Source organism: Camelus dromedarius, chromosome 4 (genome assembly GCF_036321535.1).
Source record: "Camelus dromedarius isolate mCamDro1 chromosome 4, mCamDro1.pat, whole genome shotgun sequence".
Lineage (NCBI taxonomy): Eukaryota > Metazoa > Chordata > Mammalia > Artiodactyla > Camelidae > Camelus > Camelus dromedarius.
Window position 1 is genome coordinate 52,280,021 of NC_087439.1, and position 26,131 is coordinate 52,306,151.

General features: G+C 35.8%; 1 protein-coding gene and 1 long non-coding RNA gene across 4 annotated transcripts in view; one reads left to right on the forward strand and one right to left on the reverse strand.

Moving 5' to 3' along the window:
• ZNF385B (zinc finger protein 385B) overlaps positions 1-26,131 on the reverse strand; it is a 340,422-nt gene that overhangs the window by 22,229 nt on the left and 292,062 nt on the right. For all 3 annotated transcript variants that reach the window (XM_064484945.1, XM_064484946.1, XM_064484947.1), the window contains one exon: positions 7,998-8,160. In XM_064484945.1, the coding sequence (XP_064341015.1) occupies positions 7,998-8,160 (163 nt within the window). The remainder of the gene's footprint in view (positions 1-7,997; positions 8,161-26,131) is intronic.
• The window catches only part of LOC135321142 (uncharacterized), a 30,057-nt gene continuing 10,626 nt past the window's right edge, over positions 6,701-26,131 (forward strand). The window contains exon 1 of the long non-coding RNA XR_010380636.1: positions 6,701-6,996. This is a non-coding gene — a long non-coding RNA (uncharacterized LOC135321142). The remainder of the gene's footprint in view (positions 6,997-26,131) is intronic.

Below are 26,131 nucleotides of genomic sequence, written 5' to 3' on the forward strand. Positions count from 1 at the left end.
AACCACTTTTCATCTGAATGGCTCTGAGCTATTATTTCCCCTCTCTAGGTCTCACTTCGTAGTATCTATCAGAGGATTATTATAATTAAATAAGATAGTATATATGAAATGTGTAGCATATTAGTATCAGGCACATAATGATCAGTTACACACTAATTATTAGTAGTATTACTGTTAAAGTTATTTTTCTGAATATAAGTTGAATAAACTTGGATATGGTTTTCTAGAATATTCTATATTAGGTGCAGCATAATGGAAAGGATGAGAGTTGACCACCCTAAGGGGCAGCTGTTACCTCTCACCGAAAACAACAAGAAGAGACAGCAGAAATAAGACCCCACAGGAGGACCAAAACCAAACAAATTCCCCCAAACTGTAAGAATATCAATAATAAGCATTTTTATTCTGCTTTATACTTTGCAAAGCTCTTTCACAATCACTTCATTTGACTCATGCAATGTTGCTGTTATGTAGAGAGGGCATTTTTCCCACTTTACAGATGAGAAAACAGAGGCTCAGAGAATGTAATGCCTTTTCTAGAGTCGTAGATAGTCAAAAGGGCAAAGAGCAAACTGCAGTCTACAGACCTGCTGTCCGATACGGCAGCCATGCTGCCCACTTAAAATTACACACTCAGTTTCTCAGGAGCCCAGACCACATTTCAGTGCAGATCAGCAGTGTGTGGCTCCCGACACTCATGGTGGACAGCACACGTTATAGACCATTTTCATCACCATAGAGTGTTTTATGAGGTAGTGCTGGTCTACAGAAATGAGAGCACCAAACCATCACTGCATCATGCTGCGCCCAGTGTCCGTGACAGTGAACTTGATTCTCAGAGAAAGCAGTCATGGAAGAGGAAAATACTTTAGAAATGTTTTTATGAAAAACACTTCAAGCTTTATATTATAGAGCTAACTTTGTGCAGTACAGGCTGTAAGCATCATCAGAATTAGGCCCAGAATCTCCAAAGGTGCCTAGTACCAGTGCTCTGCACACAGAATCTACAAACACATATTGAGTAGATCTATTGCATCATCTACTCATTTCAGAAAAATATGCCACTGTAAGAGAATTCTTCCTGAAGCAAATAAGTTGAATGTCATAAAAATGTAAGTAATAACATTTGTTAAAATCTCAAGGGTATTTATGGTTGTGCGTTTATAAAATTATTCAGTGTACATGCAAATTCCTATATTCCAATATTTATTTCATGAAGAAAAGTTATAAATAAGCGTAATCAAATGAGATGAATACCAGTTAAAATAAATATGTCTGAAGATGAGGAAAGTTTTTAATAGTGATATAAGCCTTAAAAGGAGATATGTAAGGTTTTGCTTTTTAGAATGGTTTATAACATATCCAGAGTAAATCATAAGTTAATAGCTTCTCAGTAAATCATAAGTCAGCCTCAACTTTTAGTTCACTTTCTTAGAGCAACACCAGGAAACAGCTTCTAGAAGTGGACAGCCTGATAATAAATGCTCAGTATTACTTCAAAGCAATATAAAATGCTCCAAAAGTTTCAGAAGTTAGTTTCCAGAGGATGACAAACACTTAAGTACCTAAGAGTCTTCAGCATTGCCTGGCAAGACGCTGCTGTCAAATTCAAGGTACATGGACAAAGATGGAGGCAGTTTCATTTTTCAAATTGACTTTGAAAGTCTTAATGATCTATGTACATTTCATGGAAATATGAGCCCTGGTATAATGGTCTGTTCTCTTTGGACAGATGGGACTCAATTTATGTTCTACATGATTGTATCCAGAATTTCAGGCTTAAGATGTTTGTCATAATAGAGTTAATCTATTATTTTATGAGGGATACTAAATCTTGGCCTCCCAGATTTGGATAGATGGATGCCAAATTTATGATGGCGCTTGTCTATAAATGACAGATGCTGCCAAAGCAGAAAACTATCATTTTCTTCTACTCAACAGCACAAGGTCCTGTTGCTAGAGACAGAAATGGGGGAAAGAGTCATTTACAAAGACCTTGCTAGCTAATCAATGGAGTCCTGCAGTGGTCAGTGGAAATGAGAAGCTGTCATTTGGGAAACTTGGCCCCATTTGTAACAACACATAAAAACTGTGCAACACACAGGAGAACCCATAAAAATGACGAGGCGAGGGTCTCCATTTGTATCCTTGGCAGAAAAACTCTTTGACAAAATTGAAAATGCACTTTCGTAAGGCAACAGGATGACCATAAAAAGTTGCACTGCAGCCTTTCCAGGCAAATCATACTGATGTGCTAGTTGATAAGTGCTCTGGGTTCACATCTGAGGAACTGCCACCATGCAAACGCACAATATGCTGAAAACTGAAATGAGTTTTGAGGTATCCTAGCTGTTTTCTTTCCTTCTTAGGTCTTTTCTGACACTTATCATCTCAGTCTCCTAGGTATGGTCTTGGGGATAGGATAAACAAAACAATGTCCCTGTCCCCAGTGGAATTCTTTTAGATGAAATGATTCAAAATGCTATTGAAAATGTGGTCAGCACTCAGGATAATCCCTGGACCTTTTAGGAAGTGGTTCAAGCCTCTGACCCATTGGTGATGCCCCTTTTCCGCTGTTGACCTCTGTCTCAGTGAGTGTGTTTCGCTCTAGACACGTGAAGTCTACAATTGTCAGGCTGGAGCTTTGAGAACATTTGTCATTTACCTGAAATGAGTATTTTCATTCAAACTTGCCCTTGAAAAGATCTGGAACTGCTAAAGTTTTGTTTTATTACAGTTAAATGCTACAGATGAAACATATTGCATAGAAATTAAGGATTATCAATAAAACAAAGCCTTAATGGCCCTTTCACTGCCATAGCTCCTAGTGAAAAATATCAACAGTCAGCAAACAATTTAAAAGTAATCTATAGTCCTACTCATTAATTCTTAAAGAAGTGGTTTAGTGGTCTATGACTTTGCCTGTTGGGATGTTTGTATTCACTCTTCCGGGTCAGAGAAGTTTAGAAGTAATGGGAATTCCGAAGTAACGGAATACGCATGGAACAAGAGGCCCTGAGTTCCTGCCCTGACTCTGCTGGGATATGAGTGGTACAACCTCACACGAGCCATCTAATCTTTCTAAGACCCTGGTTCTTAGTTGTTACCATGTTTTTTGGGAGTAGCTTGAAGGTGATGAGTATATATTATTTTTCTTTGTAGCCCTAAAATCCAACCCAATAAAACAAACAAATAAATAAAATCCCCCACTAGGTTAGAAGCTCTTTGAGGGCAAGAAAATGTCTCTCTGTTCATTGTTGCATTCCAGTAAATGGCAAAAGGTACAGATGTGCTATACTATTTAGTATAGATAATAAACATTTGCTGCGTGAATAAATGGATATAGAGTAGGCTGTGTGCATATATGAAAGATGGATACTAATTTCAATCCTACCAGTTACCAGGCTGTTGAGCGGGTCATACGAAAACATTTATGTGACTGGGTTTTATAATTCAAGGTGCTTTTATTGTTATATTTTAAGTAGAACATGCTGGTTCCATCATCTTTGCTCTCAACTGCATTTATAAAAATATCTATAGCATTTTCAATCATTCCATCTGCTTTTGTCTTTTTAGATAGCAACTGATTAAAAGCTGTTTAGCTCTAAACAGCTTTATACACTTTGAACTAGAAATGTATTTTTCCCCATCCTGATATCTGATTAATTTTTAAAACACATCTTGTGCTAAAGATAGACATATGGATCATTAGGCCGACTATCAAAATATTTTATCATTAGGTTGATTATCAAAATCTTTTATTATTTTCAAGAAATAAGATTTTTCAAATTGAGGCCCTGTTTTTTTTGTTTGTTTCTTTTAACTTTGAGCCTGTTATGAGTGGTTAAATGCTGTCACAAAGAGCATTCAACTTGATGTATGGGGCATATTAACACAGGGAAGTGTACTGTCATATGGCATTATGACACTTGAACTCCAGGGAGAAATTTGGTTAGAGTGTCTGGCCAATATGTTCTAGCCATCTTCCTGAAGCTGCCTAACGCTTGCTGTGTCTTGACCTCAATTCTCCCAAAGAACTATTCTCCTCCCTCCTACCATGTTTTGAACTTCCACTGATGCATCATTAAAAGTTAGGATAGGTCCTGGGAGACCAGAAAGCTATGTCTCTGGATTTTTACATTTAATTCTACTCTAACTTCTAAAATGTGAATGGGACAGCTCTTCTTACTTAACTGCCTGGAATGAAACATACTTAATTTTTTTTTCAATCATATGGTCAGGACTTCTAACAAATGAAATTCCTGTTATTGTAGTTGAAACTCATTTTGTTTACTGATCTGAGAAGAAAAAAATAAAGCTTGCCATGATGCCATGATACCCTGAACTTTTTATATCTGATAGCTCCATTACAACAAATTTCTTTCTATTGCACAGATCCAGATGCAACCTGACCCAAATGATGCCTCAAAATGCATCATTAAAAAATGGTTGTCCCAGTTGCCAAAATAGGAGGTAAGAAGGTTTTTTTAGCTCTTGGAAGATTGTTAGGCTACTTCTTAGAATAAATAATCTGTGCTCTCGGGGAGCAAAGGTCAACTGTGGGTCCCATGTTTCCTGTCAGATACTCGAAATCACACTTTTCCTTGACTGATGTTAGTGAATCCCAGGATGCTGCACTCCCAGAAGCTCCCTCCCTTAACATCTGGCTATTTCCTCTTTCTCAGGACAAGCCCTCATTGAATAATACTCTATTGCTAAGTTATTGATACTAAAATATGAGAATGGAAATTGATTTAATCAATCCTATGGATGCTGTGAATGCCTGGATTTTGAAATCTGGTAGCCAAGACATCAAGTAACTAACATATTCACTTTTCACTCAAATAGCTCAGAATCACGTTGACACTGCTTAAGCCCACGTGATAGGAACTCTTAATTCAGAAGAAAAAGACCAATGCTAGGGAATTTCAGTCTCATAAGAATAGTCAGTCAACCATGACTTTTCACTGTGACTGTTACTCTAATTTTTCGCTGATTCTGAAATAAAACATTTCAGTCAATTAAGTTCCATAGTCACCATTCCTTGTCCCTCCTCCTTCCTCTCTACATCCCACCTAGACCATTTATGAAGGACTGATTTTTGTGTCTTCTCTTATTCTAAACCAGGGTTTTAAATGAAATAAAAACCAGTTAACAAAAAAATTTATGACTCTGACAAAGCTGTGGGAGCTTTTTAAGGACTTAGAAATAGGTGGTTAACAATAGGTTATGTATTACACCGTTTAGACCAGATTTCCCATCTGGGCAAAGCTTCTAATTTTCTAACTTGAAAATTCTACAAAACATCTGTGGGATATTCAGTTGAACGTGACAAAATATCTATTTCACAAATACAACCCATTTTATTTTTAAATAGTGCCATCTTTCAACAACTTTTACATTGCTTTTGTGGATATAATAGAACAAATTAAATCGTTCATTAGTATTAATATTCATTTAAAATATAGAAAAACAAAAAAGCAATTTGAATGACCTGACAAATGAATTGCCAAATAATTTATGCAGATTTTTGAGTAAGGAAACACAGAAAATGAGGTAACCTCTGAATGCCGGTAGTTTCCATTACTTTTAATCCAAGTCTGGACAGTGACATAGTGAGTGAGGTCAACAGTGTTAGCCCACAGGGACTTTGGTGGGTGGATAAGGAAGGGACCAAGGAAGCAGAGGACATGAGATAAAAGACCACCACACAGCTGCTAAAGAAGAGATTCTGTGGTTGAGATTTGTTTTCCTTTCCCCCCACTCTCATCTCCCAGGGTTCTTCCAGATCTCAGTTCTCTTTCCTTATTTATACCACTGCTGTGCTTGACCCTGGTGTGTTCCTGTTGCTCCCTAGGCAAACACAATTGTTTCTGAAAATTTCTTTCACTCCAGCATTCATCAGCATTTGAGATGCACAATAAAAGACTTGTCTCATTAAACTTTATTTTAACATGCTCATTGGGCATTTTGCAGGCTTAAGGCATGTTGTGACTGTGACCCGGCCCCTTTATTTGGATTTTCTATTTCTATATTGCTCTTGCCTTGGGTCTGTCCCCTAATTGTTGACTTTTTCCCCCTACTTCCTTTCCTCTTCTTCTAAACCTTTCCTTCTCCCTTTAATTATCTTCTGTTCTTTCATTGATTCCTCTCTCCTTGATCCTTTTCTATTTCCATTTTTAACACTTTTTTCTGCCCATTAATTTTACTACTATGCCTAGAGCAACCCCAGTTCCCAAACAGTAATATATCTTAAGGGAGCATTGAGCACATGCAATAGCAGTGCGGGAATGTTTACAGTTCCTTCCAACTGTGCTATGAGATCAAGACACAAAATATGCTGAAAGAATGGAGTGACACTAACTTCCATTGAGTTATCATTTTGCTTCTAAGTACTTCTGTGGGTAAAGAGTATAATTCAGGTAATAAAACCTTTGCCAGAGTATTATTTTGTAGAGGAACCAATATCCTGGAGAAAATGAAAGCAGGCAAGAAGTCAGGAGATGATGGATCCTATTCTTCAAACCCTGGGTAACCTTCAGCAAACAACAGCCGCAAGATGGACCTTACCTTGGTTTGCTATTTTATAAACAGGAGGTAATATTTGACCCAAATATCTGATGGCTCTAGGTTAAAGATTAATTTGATAATATGCATAAAAAAGCTTTGTTCTTTAGAAGGGGAGAAGCCTGATGTAAGAATTCAGTATTTACTATCTGTTCATCAGATGACATGATTTAGTGATTCTATCACACAAAGAACAAGTCTTTACCACCAGATTTGGGTTGGCGCACTCAGTCCAGGCTGCAGAGCTTTGGGACCTTCCTGCCAACAACGGCCCCTTCCTGCACAGTCTCTTTATCTGACCAGGCTCTTCTGAACCTTCTTCTTACAAATGGCTTTGTTCTTCTCCAAAGGCCCTGGGCAGCCACTGGGAAGCATTCTTAAGTTACCTCCTCAAATTCTACAATGATTTGGAGAGCAGAAGAGAATCAGGTGAGAAGGGTGTGTCTGTTGTTTCCCATTTGTGTCTGTATGTTTAGAGAGGTCCCTAAAGAGAGTCTCAAACCTAACAGAAAGGAATATATTCTCCTAGTCTCCTTTAATAGACACTGCTTCTCAGTCACTGTAACAAGATGACTTATCCATCTTGAGCCCTGAGGGGCAGATGTGAACGTGAGAAAGCCTATTAAACACCCAATATTACAGTATACATTTTAGAAAAATACTTTTTTCCCTCTTCTTTCTGAATCATTCAGTTTGAACCGACTCAGAAAAACTGCTGACTCACTGGGACTATGAAACACTCTTTTTAAGAGGTACTTCCGCTAGTAGCTCATTTCCAATTATATAAAGTTCTTCTGTTAGTCGATTCATAACTGTGAATAGTTCCTTTAAAATCCTTGAGTTCATTTGTAACTCTGAGGGGAACTCTACGAAGATCTTATGAAATCAAAATCTTTTATTACTGAACACATTTCCAGATTCACTTAGTAAAGCCACTCTTTCAGAAAACTTTACCTTTTTGCTCCTTTCCTCCTCTTTACTGGGGTAAAGAAAATATAAATATGTCTGTTAATAAGCAAGTTTAAAATTCCTTCACTGAAAAAGCCCACAGTAAAAACCAAACATAAAATGAATAGAAATGAATAATAAACTCAGAATTTTAGATTCTCTTTTTGACTTTTGTCTAAACACAATGCAACCAAGAAGTCTCCACTTATTTTCATGCACATATACTTATATATATATATATATATATTTACACATACACATATATATACGTAAATGTATATATTTAACAACATGGAATGGTAACATATCAAATGCTTAGATTCCGTGCAAACACATAACCTTTTCTGTGAAGGAAACATAGTAACATTATAAAAACAAATCATGGAGAGGAACGTGCAACAGCGGAGAGGAGCGCGGAATGGGGTGGGGGCAGGGGACCAGGAGGAGCACAAAGAATGTAAAGAACAAAAAGTGTCATTGACCTGATTTGTCAGAGTTGTTGCCTGTGATTGGAGTGATGGAGCAGCTGGGATTAGCCTTTGCGCTGTCCTTGGAAGAAACCATTTTGGGCTTATTTTTCGTTGCCTCTAGTGCTTTGACCTTCTTGGCATGTTTACTTCCTTTGTAGTGGGCCTCGGCCTGGCTCTACAAAGGAGAACAAATCAGGCTCATTTTTTTGCTACTTACAAACACCACAATGGATGATCATGCAGGAGAAAATACATTCAATCATAGGCACCACAGACACTTACAACTCGGCACTCAACTATGTTTTTGGTATTTAATGAAGTAGTAGACTGGTATCCTAGAGTATTTTGCAGGTTGAAACCTTCTCTATACAAAAACAGAGGACCTATGTCTTTCAAAGCCAGACATTATACGAGCGGACAACAGGGTCAGGGCAAAACTGGGACGAAGGTGAACTTTGTTATTAGTGCCCTCCCACCACTGCCCATCGGGGTTACTTGTCAAATGTTTGGCTGGCAGCAAGCTGCCTGGGGTGCCCTCCCCAGGTGTGGACTTCTACAGTCATTCCATCTTGTTTCCCTTCAACTACAAACTTGCTCCCCTGCAGCTATGTTCCTCTTGGCTCTGCTCTGAGAGCTACTGATGTGACAAAGCAACCTGCCAGTGAGTGGAGGTGGCACTGCATTTTGGAGTCATCTAGCCATGCTCTGTGTGTCATTTTGATGACTCCAGTTCTAAGAATAGACAACATAAGCCCCAAAGGAGGGAGGGACAATCCTTGTTTCTGATCTCAGAGGTGATTCTGAAGTCAAAGCAGTTGATGTTACATTCACCTATACACAAAGCATAGGTGGAACTGTGACTTCAAAACTGGATTAAAAAAAAGAAGAGAGACCCAGGCAAGTGAACATAAAAAATCTTCAAAAGACAAAAACAACTCACAGCCAAACAAGAAAATATTTAGTCCATTTTCTGACATTTGGAAAATTCCCCTCTGCCTAGAGAATAAGGATTTTATCTTTTTGGTATCTAGTATAATGCACATATTAACAAAAAAAATCTAAGTATATTCACTTGAATTTCATTTTGAATAGATCCTGAATATATAAACATGGACTTGATTAAAAAAACCTAAAACATATATTATGTGGCATATTAGCTTAGTTCTTAAGGTAAAGAGGATGATAAACCTGTCACTTAAAGTGAGTTTTTGTTAGATTTCTACAGCAACAATAACTTCTACATCAGTTTTCTTTATATACCTTATGTGTTTGAAGATGATCATACTAATGTTTTCATACATTTTCCTCAGCAAGCAGCGTACAGGTGGGGTGTGTGTGTGTGTGTAGATACACGTGGCAATGGACAGAAGGAACCAGGTTTTAATTCCGTATTTCAATTAAAGATATTATATTATAACACATAACCTTGATCACCCAAGGTCAACAGACTTACACTGAATAACTTCCTAAATATCTCTTCATAAATATTATTTTATACCATCATTGACATCATTTTAGCTCTTAGTCGGTTTGCTCAAGGACCTCTCAGACTGTTCTCTGTCAAGTTGAAGAAGAAAACCGAAAAAACCCAAGGGAAGAGAGAAGTGTAACATTATTTTAAATCTTTTATTTATTACTATCTAAGAATAGTTAAATCCAGCAAATATAGTTAGGTAGATACAAAGAAAATATACAAATAAAAATTTAAAAATTGATAATGTGAAGAAATAATAATAATGACTAATATTATTGAGCCTCTGCCAAGAACAGTTCTAAATGTATTACACGTATTAGCTGATGTAATCTTTTTTTTTAACATTTTTTATTGATTTATAATCATTTTACAATGTAATCTTCATAATACCCTTTGATACGTAGGTACCAATAATAGTCAGCACTTCACAAATAGGAAACTGGGCACAAGAAGTTAAATAACTTAGAAGTCACACAGGTAGGTGTGGAAGCCATTTTGTGTCTGTGAAATGCTTAGGTGTGTACCCCTATTTCACTGTATACTCACACATTAAATATACACATACTCACAGTAAGTTAACAGTACAATCTTATTAGAGTTAAAAATTACACACAAAGAATACACACTGTTTTTAATGACTCAGTGAAAGATTATATTTTAATAGACATTTCTGTGAGTAGGGAAATATACTAGCATAGTACATTAGAACTGATCCTTCTGGTGAGTAACTAAGAAAGTCTTGCTTTTAAGGTAGATAATTTCTACAGGATACCAGAAGACCTCCTAGTTATTCATCTTTCCAAGTATTCTAAACAGTGAGATGCTACTTTAGTGCCCTTTGGCTGAAGAAACATACAGTTCTCTAAATAAAACTTCCCAGCACAAGATAAGCAGCATGTCGTTTCCTCATTACTATTTCCTGGCGTCACTGCGGAAAGTTAAAAGCACCAATTAGCACTTGGGGTAAAGAGCCAGCTAAGTGATACCTCACTGGGTGCCAGGAAGGAAAAAACTCTCCAGGACCGTGATTCACTTTTCTTTTGAGGTCTGGGGCATGAAGAAATGAGCGTTCTTAGTGCTAAGGACTGCAGTTTGCAAAAGATTTGGAGGAAAGAGTGGCAGACAACACTCACTCACATCTGGCACCTTTCCAATTTCCCGGTGGTATTCTTGGTAGTAGCACTTTGCTTTCCTCAGTACTGTATCTGAGGTGTCAACAGCTTCTAAGTCCTGGGCAGACCTTCAAGTGAAACCGAGACACTGTTAAACAGTGACACGATTAACCTGACTTCATTATCTGGGAATCTCCTTACTTGAGGAATGAAAGAAACAAGGACAAGAGCCAGAAAACCAATGAACTCGGCAGTGCAATCAAGCCTGATCAACCATGGCTTTCATGTCCCTTCTGAGAGTCTTGGTTAACCAAACTGACCTACTTTGCACCTCAATGACTAACGAGCAGACACATATTTGTCTAGCACGAATGGCTTGCTTTCTGATTCTACCCCTAAGTGCTGCTTTACCCCCAAACTGGCAGTGATCAAAGAAACCCCTTGTTGAGAACTGCCAGAATTAGAGTTGCCCAAACCATCATGCTGACTCCACACAAGCATTCATCCGTATCTAGGTTCCTTTTCCAGAGGTCACTCCAGGAGCTACCTGACCACCCACTGGTAGAGGAATAGCTTTGATGGGAAATATCCTGGAATTTTTTCTTCCATTTATCTCCATCTTTGTCACTAAAGCCCCTCAGTTTCTGAAGTCCTCTACATCTCTGAGGACACTACAGGTCCAAGTAAAAAAGATAAATAATGAGATAATGTATTGCTTTACAAATAAAAATGCAATAATGAGAAATTCAGTAATTCACTGAGGTCCCATTTCTGTTTTTTACCTTATTTCTATTTTGGACTTTAGAGAGGTGGATAGGATCTTGTAACAAGATGTAAAACTGTGTTCACTTTGTACAGAAAAGGCAGTCCAAACACAAACTGGCAAGTGACTGGGGAAGGGTAATGTCACCAGAAAAAGTCCGCAACTGTTTATTTACCAGTAGACCTGATCTTTTTGTATTTTAAAAAGTAATTAGAATCATTTTCTTAATTAAAGAAATTGTATCATTATTGGCATCTGTTTTATCTGAGACCTTAGATTTCAATGTTAAGCAGTGTTAGATGGGAAATAGCAGAGGTCAGTTAATTTTCAGAAAAACCCTGTATATTAAAATGCCAAAATAAAACAGATGTCAAACAAATTACCACAAAACCAGGCTAAACTAACAAGGGAAAACCTGATTATTTATTCCACAAAGAATTATTTAGCACCTGCCATGTGCTAGACATTGTAAAAGATTAAATATAAAGACTCTACTCACAAGAATGGTAGTTGGAAGAAAAGATGTGCATACAATGACTATAATCCCAAACAGAGAGTCAAATTGTAAATGGAAGTAAACAGCAACAAAGAAGTATGGGACTCAGAGGAGGGGTGAACTTCTTCGGATTGGAGGGCGATCGTGGAAGTTTCATGGAAAAGGGACATCAGAGCTGAGCTCTGTTCTGGGGGCAGGGTTCTGAAGTGGCAGTCTGGAGGGGGACGTATTTCAGGTAGAGGGACCAGCATGTGCTAGGGCGGTGACACCCTGTGAATTATGCAGTGTTTCTTGGGCACACCCGATTTTCAGTACCACAGGGACACAGACATAACAAAGGAGCACTAGGGAAAGGTGGCCACATTGTGATACCTCAAAAATTATTATCTTGTATAAAGCAGAAAACGTGTCATGGTGTTCTATAATTAAAAAAACAAACGCTCTACTTATAGGCATCTTATATAGATGGTTCTAAGTAAGATGTTGCTTTTACATCACAGATTTTATCCTCTGCTCCAAAGTATAATCCTACATTCAAAAGACAACCAAATTATTTATATAGAAGATTAAATAATTTGAGATAAAAGCATGGCACTGAAAATACCATAGTTACACATACTAAGAAACAAACTAGAGATCACTGGGTAACAGCTAAATAATTACTTGAGTCTTTGCTTTAACATAAGACTATTTTTAACTATTAAAATGCTTTTTGCATTTGTTTATGGCATGGATAAGATCACACACTCTCAGAGACAAAGCTACCACATAGAAAACATAAGATGCACCCAAGAGAAAGGCTTACTCAATTCAAAGGTAAGTCTTTCTGCTGATATTTGCAATTTTAAGGCCTGCAATATCAGTAATGACATACTACTGGCTTTGATATTCACTTCGCTCAATGCTCATCTATTGGGATCTGTTGAAAACAAAGTCCAGACAAAATTATAACCGTTATGGAATTTTATATCTTAAAAAGACACAATGCCTTTGCTAATTTCTAATTTATAGCTAAGTGAAACCCTCCAGGTTGCCACACTGTGTAACTGCAGGGGACGAGGGGGCACCATTCATATAGAGTTTAATGTGAATGGCGTCCTCTGGATTCCTTCAAGGCCAGAGTTCTGGCTATGGCTTTTCATATTTACTGGCTTTGTAATATACATGTGTAAAACCCATCAACTCCAAATATTTCTGTATTACTAACGAGAAAAGTGGTGCCTCTAGGAAGAAAACAATGTGCACTCTAGACTGCTAATTCTCTTTGGAGTCAAATATCATGAAACAGAAGTAGAGTTCTTCAGTGATAGCTGCTTTGAAATGCCACTGTTTGAATACATGGGCATTACATATGTCTTTCTTCATGCTGTCCAAAAATTTCCATGTAGGCAAATAAAGTTATTTCTTAGAATGCTAAGCTATTTAGTGGGCTTCAAGGTAATTTTTCAAATGCAGTCTATTCGTCAGCTAAGAGTCTGGATGTTCATGCTTCTGGTGCATGATTCACTGGTGGAATTACTTTATACACTGAAACACAGAAAAGCAGTAAGTGGATCTAACAATGATGACAGAATTGACCCAATGAATTGGGAAAACATGGCAGGTTGAGTTTATAATTCCCCGGACTATAGCAAAAAGTGGCTTTTAAAAAAAGTGCTTTTATTTTTTAAATAACATTGTTTCTTATAGAGTTCCAAGTGAACAAAATTTTGCCTCATTTTCCCAGTGAGTTTCATATTTCTATTAAGTGGAGGTGGACTATTAACCTTAGATGATTCCCAGCGATCTAAGATTCCTCCTCTGGATATTCAACTACACCTTATGCTTAGGGATAATTAGAACAGGACATAAAAGAGACAGTTATTTGAGCCTGACTGTATCAACTGTGATCTGAGCCCCACATCCTTTCATTTGTTGAATTCTGATCTCTCTTCCTGTCATCTCTTTTTTTCTAATTAGGCCATAATTAAAAATCATCTCCTTTTAAAATCAAATTAATCATTTATATGTGTCAAGGTAAAGTTCATCCCAGAAAATTAATTTCTTCATTCTATTTATGAATACTGCAAATTATAGAGACTATATTTTGAAAAAGATTTTCCCCCCACCAACCTAATGAAAGTAGGTTTATGTGAATTTTTTCAATATAGATAATGAATAATAAAATCAGTCTTATTTAATGTCACAACTTCTTTAACTTCACCACAATGTAGTTAAGAATTCAGCAAAAGGTATCTGAGATGCTTACTCTAAAAAAACAAACAAGACTGCTTACTTCTTCATTTCATATTATGTTAAAATTTTTTAAAGATATACTTTGTCTTCTGGGTTGGGGGGCTCAGTATCTGCATCAATGTAATGATAAGGTATGTGCAAACTCTTAGTACGTTCACTCAAGCTTAACTGAGACAAGATGAAGTAAATGAACCCTGACAAAATATGCTCTTAACTTCGCTTCCAAATTGTAAGGGGAGCAAGTCAATAACTCCACACAGAATGCACTTGATAAACCATACTCTCTAAGTTATTATGCTCAAAATGGGAAAATTAGTGCTCTGTACACTAACAATCTTGAATATGTAATAATAGGAACATTTATAACTTATGAAAATATCTAATTGTCTCAAAGAATTATGCATGTGGGACCTAACTTGTTAAAATGACTAAATCTTAGAATTTTTATGAAACACATGGATATCATCTTTTATTTTTATAATACATTATAAAACATCAAGGATTTGTCAATAATTACTTAATATACTTGACTCATTTATTTTTTGATTTTCCCAAAAGTATTCAATTTTATCCACCTCTCTTAAAATAATTTCAAATTTCATATTAAACTGGGACATTTTAGTTAATAATTCCCCATTGCCTTGAAATATAAAGAAGAGTTTACAGTGATTTCACAGTGACATCCAAAGTTTCTAACGTGTGTGACAGTGCTGCTATCTTTCACTGGGGAAATGGATTGCCATTGTGTGCTTTACAAGAACGATTTTTGTGACTCAGTGATAAGTAATGCAATATAATTCAAGTCTGTGCATTAAAGCTGTGACTCTCTAGCTAATTCAAGTCTTCTGATAGTCCTTTAAATTAGGCTCCCAGGCTTCCACACATTAATGTTTAATCAGTCTAGAAGGTATTACATTTACTTCCATTTCCATAGTGAAGAAATTTACATAAATGATATAAAATAAATCTAAAATTAGAATTTACATTGTATCTCCTTATATTTGATATATAATTTCCTTAATTTAGATAAAAGTGGCAAAGTAACTTTGAAAATGCAATGCTCAAAAAATTGACTGAAGAATGGCTTTAATAATATTTTAAATATGTTTAATATATTATTTATTATTACTCATTTGAAAACCTCTTTTACAAAATAGATTTTTATAATACTCATACCCAAAGTCCTAAACCAATTTTTAAAATCCACTAGACATTTTATAATTCAAAATTAAGTGAAATATATAAATGTGAAGATTAATACCATACCCTTTCAAAACATACAAGTATTAGTAAGAGAAAATAATGAAAATGTACATCTTTAGCAGTCACTTAGCTAACCTGAATCATGTTAAGGCTGTCTTTATGCTAAAGTACCAGATTAAACTAGAAATGTCCATTCCAGTTTAATCTGGTCAACCTTTCTTACATTTAAGAAATTAGTCTACTAATTTAGAGGAAAAACTAAAATAAAAATGCCTATAAATATGATTAACCCATAAATATCAAATATTTCAATATAATCAGTGAATGCTAAGTGGACTTTCAGTTTCTAAGTCTGTGAAATAGTATCTAAATGTCCTGCTCACCAAGAAGAGTGCTTACTCATCTTTGAGTCTTCTGAAGCACCTATTGTATGGTATAGACACAATATGAAGTTTCTGAATAGAATACAACATTGTGTATTCTACACACACACAATGTCGTATTCTATTCAGAAACTTTATATATATATATATACACACACACACACATTTGGGATAGAGGAAGGGAATATATATATATATATATATATATATATATATATATATATATGATAACATATATATCTACATTTTGCATAGAGTAAGGAAAATCTTCTAAAAGCAGGAATTTAATGCTGGGAGCCCATTCATTCTTTCATTCAACAAATACTTTTTGAATATCATTATGTTCCAGGCATCATTCCAAGTGTGGGATGCAGGTCTAGTGAAACTTACATTCTAGCATGGGGACATAAACATAAAACATAAATTTACATATATTTTAAGTAAGTGTTAAATTTATGAATATGTTAGGTGGTGCTTTTAAAAATAAGGAAAAGTAAGGAGGGAGGACAAGGATGGGTTGAGTGTCATTTTAGGTATTCAGGGAAGTTTCTGTTGAGAGGGCATTTGCACAGACCCCTGAATGAAGTGAGGCAATTAACCAGGTAAATATCTGGGAGAAGACCATTTTGGGTCTAGGGACTGCAAATAGCTATTCTAAGGATTTTGACTTTTACTCTGAGTAAAATCCCAGCAGTGTTTTGAACACAGGAGTAACCTTGTTTGACTTCTGTTTGTAAAATGATCACTCTGGTTACTGTATGGAGAACAGCTATGTGTGTATTGCAGGGGTGTTGGGGGTGAGGCAAAAGTGCAAAAGGAGGCGATTATAATCATCCAAGCAAGAGATAAAAACGGTTCAAAATAAAATACCACTGAAGAATCAGAAAGATTTTAAAAGAATGATTTTCTTAACCAGTAGTTACAATATTTGGAATATCTGCAATCTTTGAACTTGAATCAACCATAATTTCTACAGAATTTCATTTTTGTCCAATTAGCTGTTACTTTTGTTTCCTCTAAATTTAAACTGTATTTAGTTTTTGTCCAGGTAATATCATCACACAGTTGAGACGTATGAAACAAAAGCATACACAGTGAAAGTGTACCTCTCAGACTCAGCCACTAGTTGTTGCCACCTTTTGTGTATCCTGCCAGAGATAATTTACATGTCTATCAAGCAAACATATATGTGTGTGTGCATTTTTCCTTTCTTCCATTTTTAGACAAATGCCTATATACTACATATGCTGTTCTGCACTTTGCTTTTTTTATTTAGCAATAGATCTTAGAGATATTTTAAAGTGAGTAATTAGAAAGCTTTCTAATTTTTAAGATGCATATGTATATTTATTCCATTATATTAATGAACCATAATTTATTTCAACAGTATCTTACTGATGGGTATGTAGGTTGTTTTTCAAAGTTGTGCTGTCACCCATGAAGCAAAAATAGGCATTAGATGTTTCAAATGATTATTTTTCTTCTTTTTACAACTAGAAATGATTTTTAAAATACTTTAATTAAAGCAGGCATTTAAACATTTCCTAATTAGTCTCCCTACCCAAATTTTTGATTATGGATATATTATAATTATATGTTTTCCTAACCATATTTCTGGGAATCAGGCAATGAAATGTGCACATACCCCTGCCCTGGGCTTAATAAAATGGTATAAAAATTTGGGAAAAGAAAGTCCCTTGAGATGAACCTTCAATAATGGAAATGATTTTAAAGGCAAGAGATACATATTCTCAAGAAGGAGAAGACTATAAGAAAAACATGTTTGGATAAAACAATGTTTGTTTAGGGAATTGTGAATAATCTAGTCTGAGTGAAATGTGGGTGTGTGTGGAGTAGGAATGGAAGAAAGATTAGGAAGGCAAATGCCATATTATTTAGGCCTTAAATACTAGGTAGTGCGAAGGTAGTTAACAAATAGCATATTTAAATTAGATAGTAATAAGAAGCCACTGATGGCTTTTGTTCCAGCACAATCTGATCCAGCTAAGACCTACTAAAAGGAAAGAAAAGACAGTAGAGTAAATAGCAGATTCTCACCACAGCAAGTCAAGGAGTAATGGGGTTCTTAAATACACAGATTTCAAATTTCAGGGGCCTCTATATAGTTTATAAAGCAAAAGCTAGAGCTTTTACAGAAAAGGAGCTATTCCTCCTATTAAAGCACATCTCTATCTAGAAATTCTGTTCCGTTTTTGCCTTCCCTAATGTCTATTATCCCTTCTCTTTTTAAACATTTATATCAAACTCCCCCTTCCCAGAACAAATCCTTATCATGGTGTTTAAAGAAGCCTTGATCTCCCCAACGCAAAATAGACCATCCCTCAACCTACATTCAACCTTGGCCTTTCACCCTTTCTGCCTTATTTCACAGACTAATCCGTTCAACTAATTGCATGCACATCTCCATTTTCGCTTCTCTAACCTGGTTCACCTCAATCCACTGAAACATCACCAAGACAACAATGCCCTAAGTCCTAAAACCAAGAACATCTTTTATTCCTCCTTTTGCTTGACCAATCGGGGTACCTGACCCTGCCGATCTCTCACTTCTTCTTTGGAAGGCACTTTTTCCCAGGCTCCCTTCTAGGTTGGTGTTCTCCCACCTACATTTCAGAACAGTTTGCAAGCTCATCTTCCTCTGCCCAGGCACTGAATTGTTGATAAATTCTGAGGCTCAGTTTTAAGCCTTGTCTTCTCACTCCAAACTTTCCTGTCTACTCCCTGTTCAATCTCACCCACACAATTTCCCCAGTCACCTTTACACCAATAATTCCCTGGTTTCTACCTCTCTAGTCCAGATCTCTCGTCTGAGCTCCAGACTCATAATATCCACTCAGACATCTCAAAGCACCTTAAACATAAGATCAAAACCAAAGCTGTCTTGCCAAAACTACCTAGTCCTTTTCCTAGCATTCCTTTTCTGCTAACAGCATCACTCTACATGTGTTGTAAGAGCTAAATCCAGGGATCTTTCTCATGGTCACCCTCTACCTCCACCCACACATTCAATCACTGAGTCCTACAGATACTCCCTCCTAAATATTTCTCTAATCAAGCCAGCTCTTTACATCTCAACCACAACCACCTTGGTCCAAACTGTCATCATCTTTCACCTGGACCACTGCAACAGCCTCTTTAGTGATCACCCAAAGACTCCTCTTGCTCTCTGATGATCTGTTCACCACACGGTGGCCAAAGTATATTTAAAAAGTGAAAATCTGAACATATCATTCCTCTGCTTAAAATCTTCAATGTCTCTTCACTGTTCTTGGTTTAAAATCTACAATCATCATAATCAAGACCTATATGTTCTTCTCCCTACCATTATTTCATTGGGTAGCAGGCTCTATGTACCTCTCTGAGAATATAATGGAGCCTAAGTACAGTGCTAGCCTTTCACACATGCCTAAAACACTATCTCTTTTCTCTTCTCCTAGTTAATTCCTATTCAGCCTTCAGAACACAGCCCAAATATTACTCCCTTAAGAAACCTTCCATGATCCCCCAGACTAGGTCACATCGTAATTCTTGGATTCTTTTCTTTATAGCACTTCTCATAATTAAAAAATATTAATTTTTATAATAACTTGATTAATGGACACATAATATTCATTAAGGCTTGTAACTATAAGATTTTTGTTCTTCACTGTACCTCTTGCACTGTGCACACTGCCTGAAACATTTTGACATTTCATAAATAATGATTACATGGATGAATAAGTGAATAACTGAATGGAGAAAGTCTTTATTACTTGATATACAGAATTAAAGTAAAGGTAGAGAAAGAAAAAATAACAGGAGTTTATTTTAGAAGTTTCAGACCCAAGTAACAGGATAATGGTGTGGGATAATGGTAAAATGATTAACAAAAAGATGCAGTTGTGATGGGGTGAGGAAATTTTGCAGAGGAAAATGAGAGTTCAGTTTGGGCATCTATTTAGGCTGTTCATGGGCTATACAATGGAGGGGGCCAACAAACAAATGGAAATACAAGAGATAGTTGAGAAAAGAGGCTGGGGCTGGAGACATCAATTTTGGAACCATATGATAAGATGATAGGTTAAACCCTGGGAATGGTTGAGATTCCTGATGAATTAAGTAATGAGAGGAGAAAACCTATTTTTAGGAAAGAATCTTAAGAAATAGCTATATTTAATAGGTAAGATGAGGAAGAGAAATCAGCACTGGATACAGAAGAGAGGCCAGCAGAAAAGCTGGATATACAAGAGAGTAATAAAACCCAGAGGTCAACAGAAGTGAAAATTCCAAAGGAAAAATAATTAAAAATATACATAAACAACTAACAAAGAGGAACTATAGTCTTATTGAAGTATAACATCTTAAATGCTAAAATACTCTTCTGTAATTTCAAAACAGCTTCATAAAATAAGTGGAAAACAATATGAGGACTTTGTGTCCTGAAAGAATATTTGATAATGTTGCACAGGAAGCATAGTGGTAGCCATGTCTGTGGAAATAAGGGGTCTATTTATATCTCCTACTCCAAAGAAAATTATAGCGCCTCACCCATCACTTAAAAGAGCTGAGGAATGCAGAACCACAGAGAGAACATAGCAACCAGGACGAGTGCAAACACAACGTCAGGTTACAAAAATTACTGTGAATTCAATAATAAAAATAGTGACAAATAGTTACTATTTACTGTTTGCTCTGTTTGCTGTGTACCAGGCTCTGTGCTAAGTGTGTTACAGTCAGCATCTCATTAAATCCTCATAAAAGCATGTGAGACAGGTATTATTAGTCCAAGTCTGTGAAAAATCAAGTGTCCAATAGCACACTGCCAGAAATGGAAGCCCCTGAATTTAAACCCACGGTGAGAGATTAGATTCTTAACCACTATACCATTGAACCATTGAAGCAATTCCCAAGCCCAGGGTCCAAACAGCCTTCACAGGGGAAGATCCAAAACAGAACAGACTCTCTCCTTTAGCCACTCTGGTAAAAGATGATCTTCATTTCCTTAGAAAAAATGATCTGGAGGTGGAAAAAGATCTGGGGAGGTGAACTTTAAGGTCACAGAAGGTACAGTGTTCATTGTAGAGAATGTATTCACTAATTCCTAACCAACCCTTGGGTTGCATAAATTAAAGACTTAAAAAATCCTCTTTAGGACCATTTATCCATTCAGTGAATAAATGTGCTAGGTACTGGGGGAACAGCAATGCACAATGCACACTCAGTCCTTGTCCTGACAGAGCCAACAATATTGTGTATGTGTGTGTGTGTGTGTGTGTGTGTGTGTGTGTGTGTATTAGAAACATATATTAAACAAACAGTTACATAATAAGGTATCTTTACAACCTGTGATACATTTCATGGAGGAAAACTGCTGGGTGTTGTAAAATTTATTACTGGGAGTGGGGCTAGTTTATAGTAAGGAATCTAGACAAGTTCCTGTGAGGAAGAGACATGGAAGGTGAGATCTGAAGGAAGAGTAGAGACTAGACCAAAAGAGAGGGGAAGAAGTAGCATGGCAGCTTTATTGAAATAAAGGAAAGCCACTGTGCATCTATGCAGAAAAAACTCTAATTTGAAAAGATACATGCACCCCGATGTTCATAGCAGCACTGTTTACAATAGCCAAGTCATGGAAGCAAACTGAATGTCCATCAACAGATGAATGGATGTAGTACACACACACACACACACACACACACACACACACACACACACACAATGGAATACTACTCATCCATAAAAAAGAATGAAAAAAGAATGAAATAATGCCATTTGCAGCAACATGGATGGACCTAGAGATAATTATATTAAATGAAGTCAGTCAGACAGAGAAAGACAAATATCATATGATATCACTTAAATGTGGAATCTAAAAAAGAAATGACACAAATGAACTTATTTACAAAACAGAAACAGACTCACAGACAGAAAACAAACCTATGGTTACCAAAGGGGTAAAAGGGTGGGGACGAATAAGTTAGGAGTTTGAGATTAGCAGATAAAAACTACTATATACAGAAGAGATAAACAAGGTCCTACTGTATAGCACAGGGAACTATATTTAATAGCCTGTAATAATCTATAATGAAAAAGAATATGTAAAAGAATATATATATATTCTTTTATATATATATATAACTGAATCACTGTGCTGTACACCAGAAACTAACATAACACTGTAAATCAACTCTACTTCAATAAAAAAGAAAGCCAGTGGCTGAATCCTAGCAGACAATGGGGCGGGTGGCAAGAACTGGACTAGAAATGTGCACACTGGTTAGAAACCTGAATTATGAGGATGCTCAGTGACTAAAAGTGTGAAAATTTTGATATCAAGAGTGATCATAATCAAATAAGTACCTCCTACTTCCTCCAGATTCCTGACTGACCTCTGCCTAGGAGTAGAAGCAGTGGCCTGAGTCAGGGGTCACTGGTTGGTATGATTTTTGGGGTCTGTCTGCCTGATCTCTCTCAGTGTGGAATGAGCAGATTTATAACAGACCAAATGATAAGTTATTAGAAAAACAATTCTTACATACGGTAGTTCACTCTCTTGTCTATCAAGAAAGCCCCAGGTTAGGACACAAAATCAGTGATTTATGCATCATTTAGTCAATTTGATCAGTGCAGATAAATAAATTGGATAAATCATCCCTCAAAACAATGCTTGTTTGGCATGAAATATAAAACCTAGATACTATGGAAGTTAAAACATTTGACTCAAAAGATTTTCTGGGAAAATACTAACCAAGTCACAAAAATATCATTTGCTTAAAAAAAAAAGGAAAGAATAGTATTAGATACTACTAAATGATTACAATTTCAGAAAAACCTCAACAATGTGCATTAATTTGGGTAAAGGGCATAATGAAATGGGTAAAAAAAGTTGAAAGTAGAACATTTTTGGAGAAATGCTGTTAGCTACCAGAGATCCCTAGGTGATATATTAAAATATGTAAGAATTATTTTAAATTATATCATTGGTTGTATTTTAATGAGTGCCCTTAAAGCGCTTACATCAGCTTGTAAACCTTTGTTCTGTTGGTGTTCTAAATCTCTATGCTTTAGCCTCCTTTGCAACGCTCATTTGCATTATCTTTGAAGAAAGAATTTGGACCAGACAAAAGTATAATTTAGTCCATACCTGAATGATCACAAATCCCTAGTAATGTCCTCCAAATTAATAAGAATTTACTGCATTTATAAAAATGGAAATTTATGCAAAAGACAATTACTCAATGTCTAGATCTTTAGAAAACTAGCTCAAAAAGAACGTCTTTCAGATACTCAAATTTTGTATTTTATAATCTACATCTGTAAATTCAGTACTTCTATTCTGGCGTTTTTGCAAATATAGATGTCCATCATTTTCCCATCATTTACAGATGTTAATATCTCCTTCTATAACCACCTGTGTAAATGTAAAAATTCAATCTTAAAAAGAGATTTTGGTATTTTTAGTTTAAAAGTGCATCTAGGGCATTTTGTTGGCTTACACATTTTAAATTACAAAACTACAACAAATAAGATAATAGTCCCTTTAATGAATCTATTCTTTTCCATTCCTTTCAAAATAATATTTTAAAAAACCAAAAATTCATGACATGAACAAATAAATCATCACATAAAAGGACTCCATAGGTGTCTCCCAAGTAATAAAGAAATTTATTTTTTTCCAGAGCAAAAACCAGGTAATTACCTTATGTTTGCAGGTCAGGGATAATGTATGCTGTATTTCAGAGAACATTCTGTGGGCATTATTAAAGATAAAAGGGAAACTATTTTGTGATTAGAAGTATAAGTCAGCGCTATGTATCTCCATGCTAAGTGTAACAAGTATTTAAGGTAGAACTAGAATTCGTATTAATAGAATAACAAACGTCTGTGGTATAATAAAGTGAGGGGATAGCCACTTCAGTATGGGAAATAAGAGACTGCACTGCCAGTATTTAATTTAAAAGCAATAATAAAACTGACTAAAAATCAGTCTGCTTATCATTATTACTACATGCTGGCAATTCTAAACTTAGTAGTAAAATACTTCTTCCTGGAAAAAAAAAACTGTTGGTCTGTTTTAAACAATTGTTGTGGTTACAGCTGAATTTTAATACTATGTATGTAAATTTAAAATTAGCGTATTTTGGTCATTTATCTGTTAAGTAACTATATGGAAGTTAATACAGAGAACTTGTAGTCACATCATCAAACTCCCAATTCACAATGACTCTGCTATACCTACTCATTTTGAAAGTAAGTTCCTAATGGTTAAGAATGACTTAAGTTTGTTTCAGATGCAGTCTCCATTTGCAAACTCTCTGCCATTCATATTCCAGCATCTCAGTAATTCTGATTTGAAATAATGATAGCACAGTGATTGTAAAGAGAAAGAAAACTGAATTTGGGATACTTCAAGTCTTTCATTTTACAGGGCTGGTTAGAATTTCTATTTGTGTTTAAATTTTAAGAATGAGAGAGTGCCAACTGTGAGATACATTACTCTTGTTTGGTAAATAAAAAATTTCAGCTTATACATGACATATTTGACTGACTTCAGTTAATATCTTGAAAATTGAAAATTTCTTCTTTTTAAAGTTTTTATGTGCTTTAAAACCAACGAATGAAGAAGAAAATAAAATATCAGTGGTGTAATTTAGTAGTATATCTTTTATATAATTTTGATTTTGTTGCAGTTTACTTATTTGTTACTGTAATATTATTCATTACTGTGACAGAAGAGTATATAGGTTTAAGTTTTGTCTCATTTAAAAAATAATTTAATGTAATTAAAAAGGATCAGTTCTTTACTTTTTTCCTTTTTTAATAGTGCAATATTAATGTTAAAGTAATATATTAAAACTTTAATACAGTCTCTGAGTTTCTTTCCTGGCTTCTCTTATTAGTCATGTCAATTCACCATTATTTCTGAAAATAACTTTGTTCTATAGAGGGGATGTTAAAAATGACCTGCTCTTGTTACCAGAAATTTTAGGTATGCCCTGATAAGAACTAAAACACATTTCTATCTGAATGAAATACAAATTAACAGAAATTTACTCATATTCTTAGCTCCCAAAGGTCAGAATCTAAAAAAAGTGAAATATTCTTGGGAGTTCTTGTTCATCAGATCTGTTTTCTGTGTAGTGAATACAATATTTGTTTCCCTGTGCCCTAGAAGACAGAACTAAAGTGAGGCGGAAAAAAACCCCCAAGATTCCTTTTTTCTTTTTCTTTTTTTTAAAATAATGATTTAAGTAAGATGAAATACTAAACATGATTAAATCCTGAAGCACGTAACCAAAGGAAGCTGTGGAACATTTCACTCTGTGGAAATGGAAGATTCAATCACCTTAACCATCTTCCTATGTGATCATGGTTTCCGGTATGCAGACTGACAAAAATTTGCATAATTTTAGGAGGTTCATGGACTGCCTGCAGCCTACCCATAGACCACATCCTTAAGAAGCCGTATTTATTTAAGCGCTAGTATTTAATAAATCTTCAATACTCTCCCTTCAAATGCTGTCCATCTCTCAAGCTTTCTATGGTTTCAATTCCTCCATGAATCCCTGTACAAATACGGAGATAATATGTGGAGAGCATCTAATACAGAGTCCGGCAGAAGAACAGGCATCCAACAAGTACTACCTGTCTGCTTGTGCTTATTCTAACCCACGTGCTGTCTGCTTTTGTGAATGCGTATTACCCTACAGTCAACACCAAGCAGTTCAGCAGTGTTTCTATGTCTATTAGTTTTGTTTCCCTAGCTAGCTAATCAGGTCTATGAGGGTACAGAACCTGTCTCATACTTCCTAAATCTTACTTTCTAAGCAGAAACTATTTTGATGCTCTCCTCCTGTCTCTGGCTAACTTGACAGCTTCTTTACTCCCCTTGAAGAACTCACCTTGATCAGCAATGCTATTTTTCCAACAAAGGTTCCCAGCCTGAAATCTTAGAAACTGGCTAAAGCAATACTTCTTCATATTCTTTCCTCTCCCCTCCTGCAAGCCATGTCCCTTAAAGTTCCTTATGACCAGTCAGGTATTCCCTGCTCCCCACTTCCCCCAACCCCTACCAAAAAAGCCCTGCTCTTTTTTATGCTGACCCACCATATCTAAAGTTGTCCGGCCTCCAGGGCAAATGCTGTCACTTGAATTTATTCAAAGAGCTGCTTGAGAGATGAAAGTAGCTAAAAGGTGAAAGTTACTTTTGCAGAACGTTCTGAACTGTATTAAATTAGCCACTTGCTTGAAAGCAATGGAGTAGGTAAGACTACTTCTTGTTGCATCCAGCTTTTTTGTTCTGTTTTGTTGCTGTCTTACATAAGTAATACTTTTTTTCTTGTTGTAAAGGTTGTGAAAATTATAGTCAATTATTCACTCTAGCATACAAAATAAAAGACAGCTATGGGAAACCAAACATGTACTAAATAAAGCCTGACTATAAACTTTAAACCAGCAACTAATCATTTAGGAAACCTAC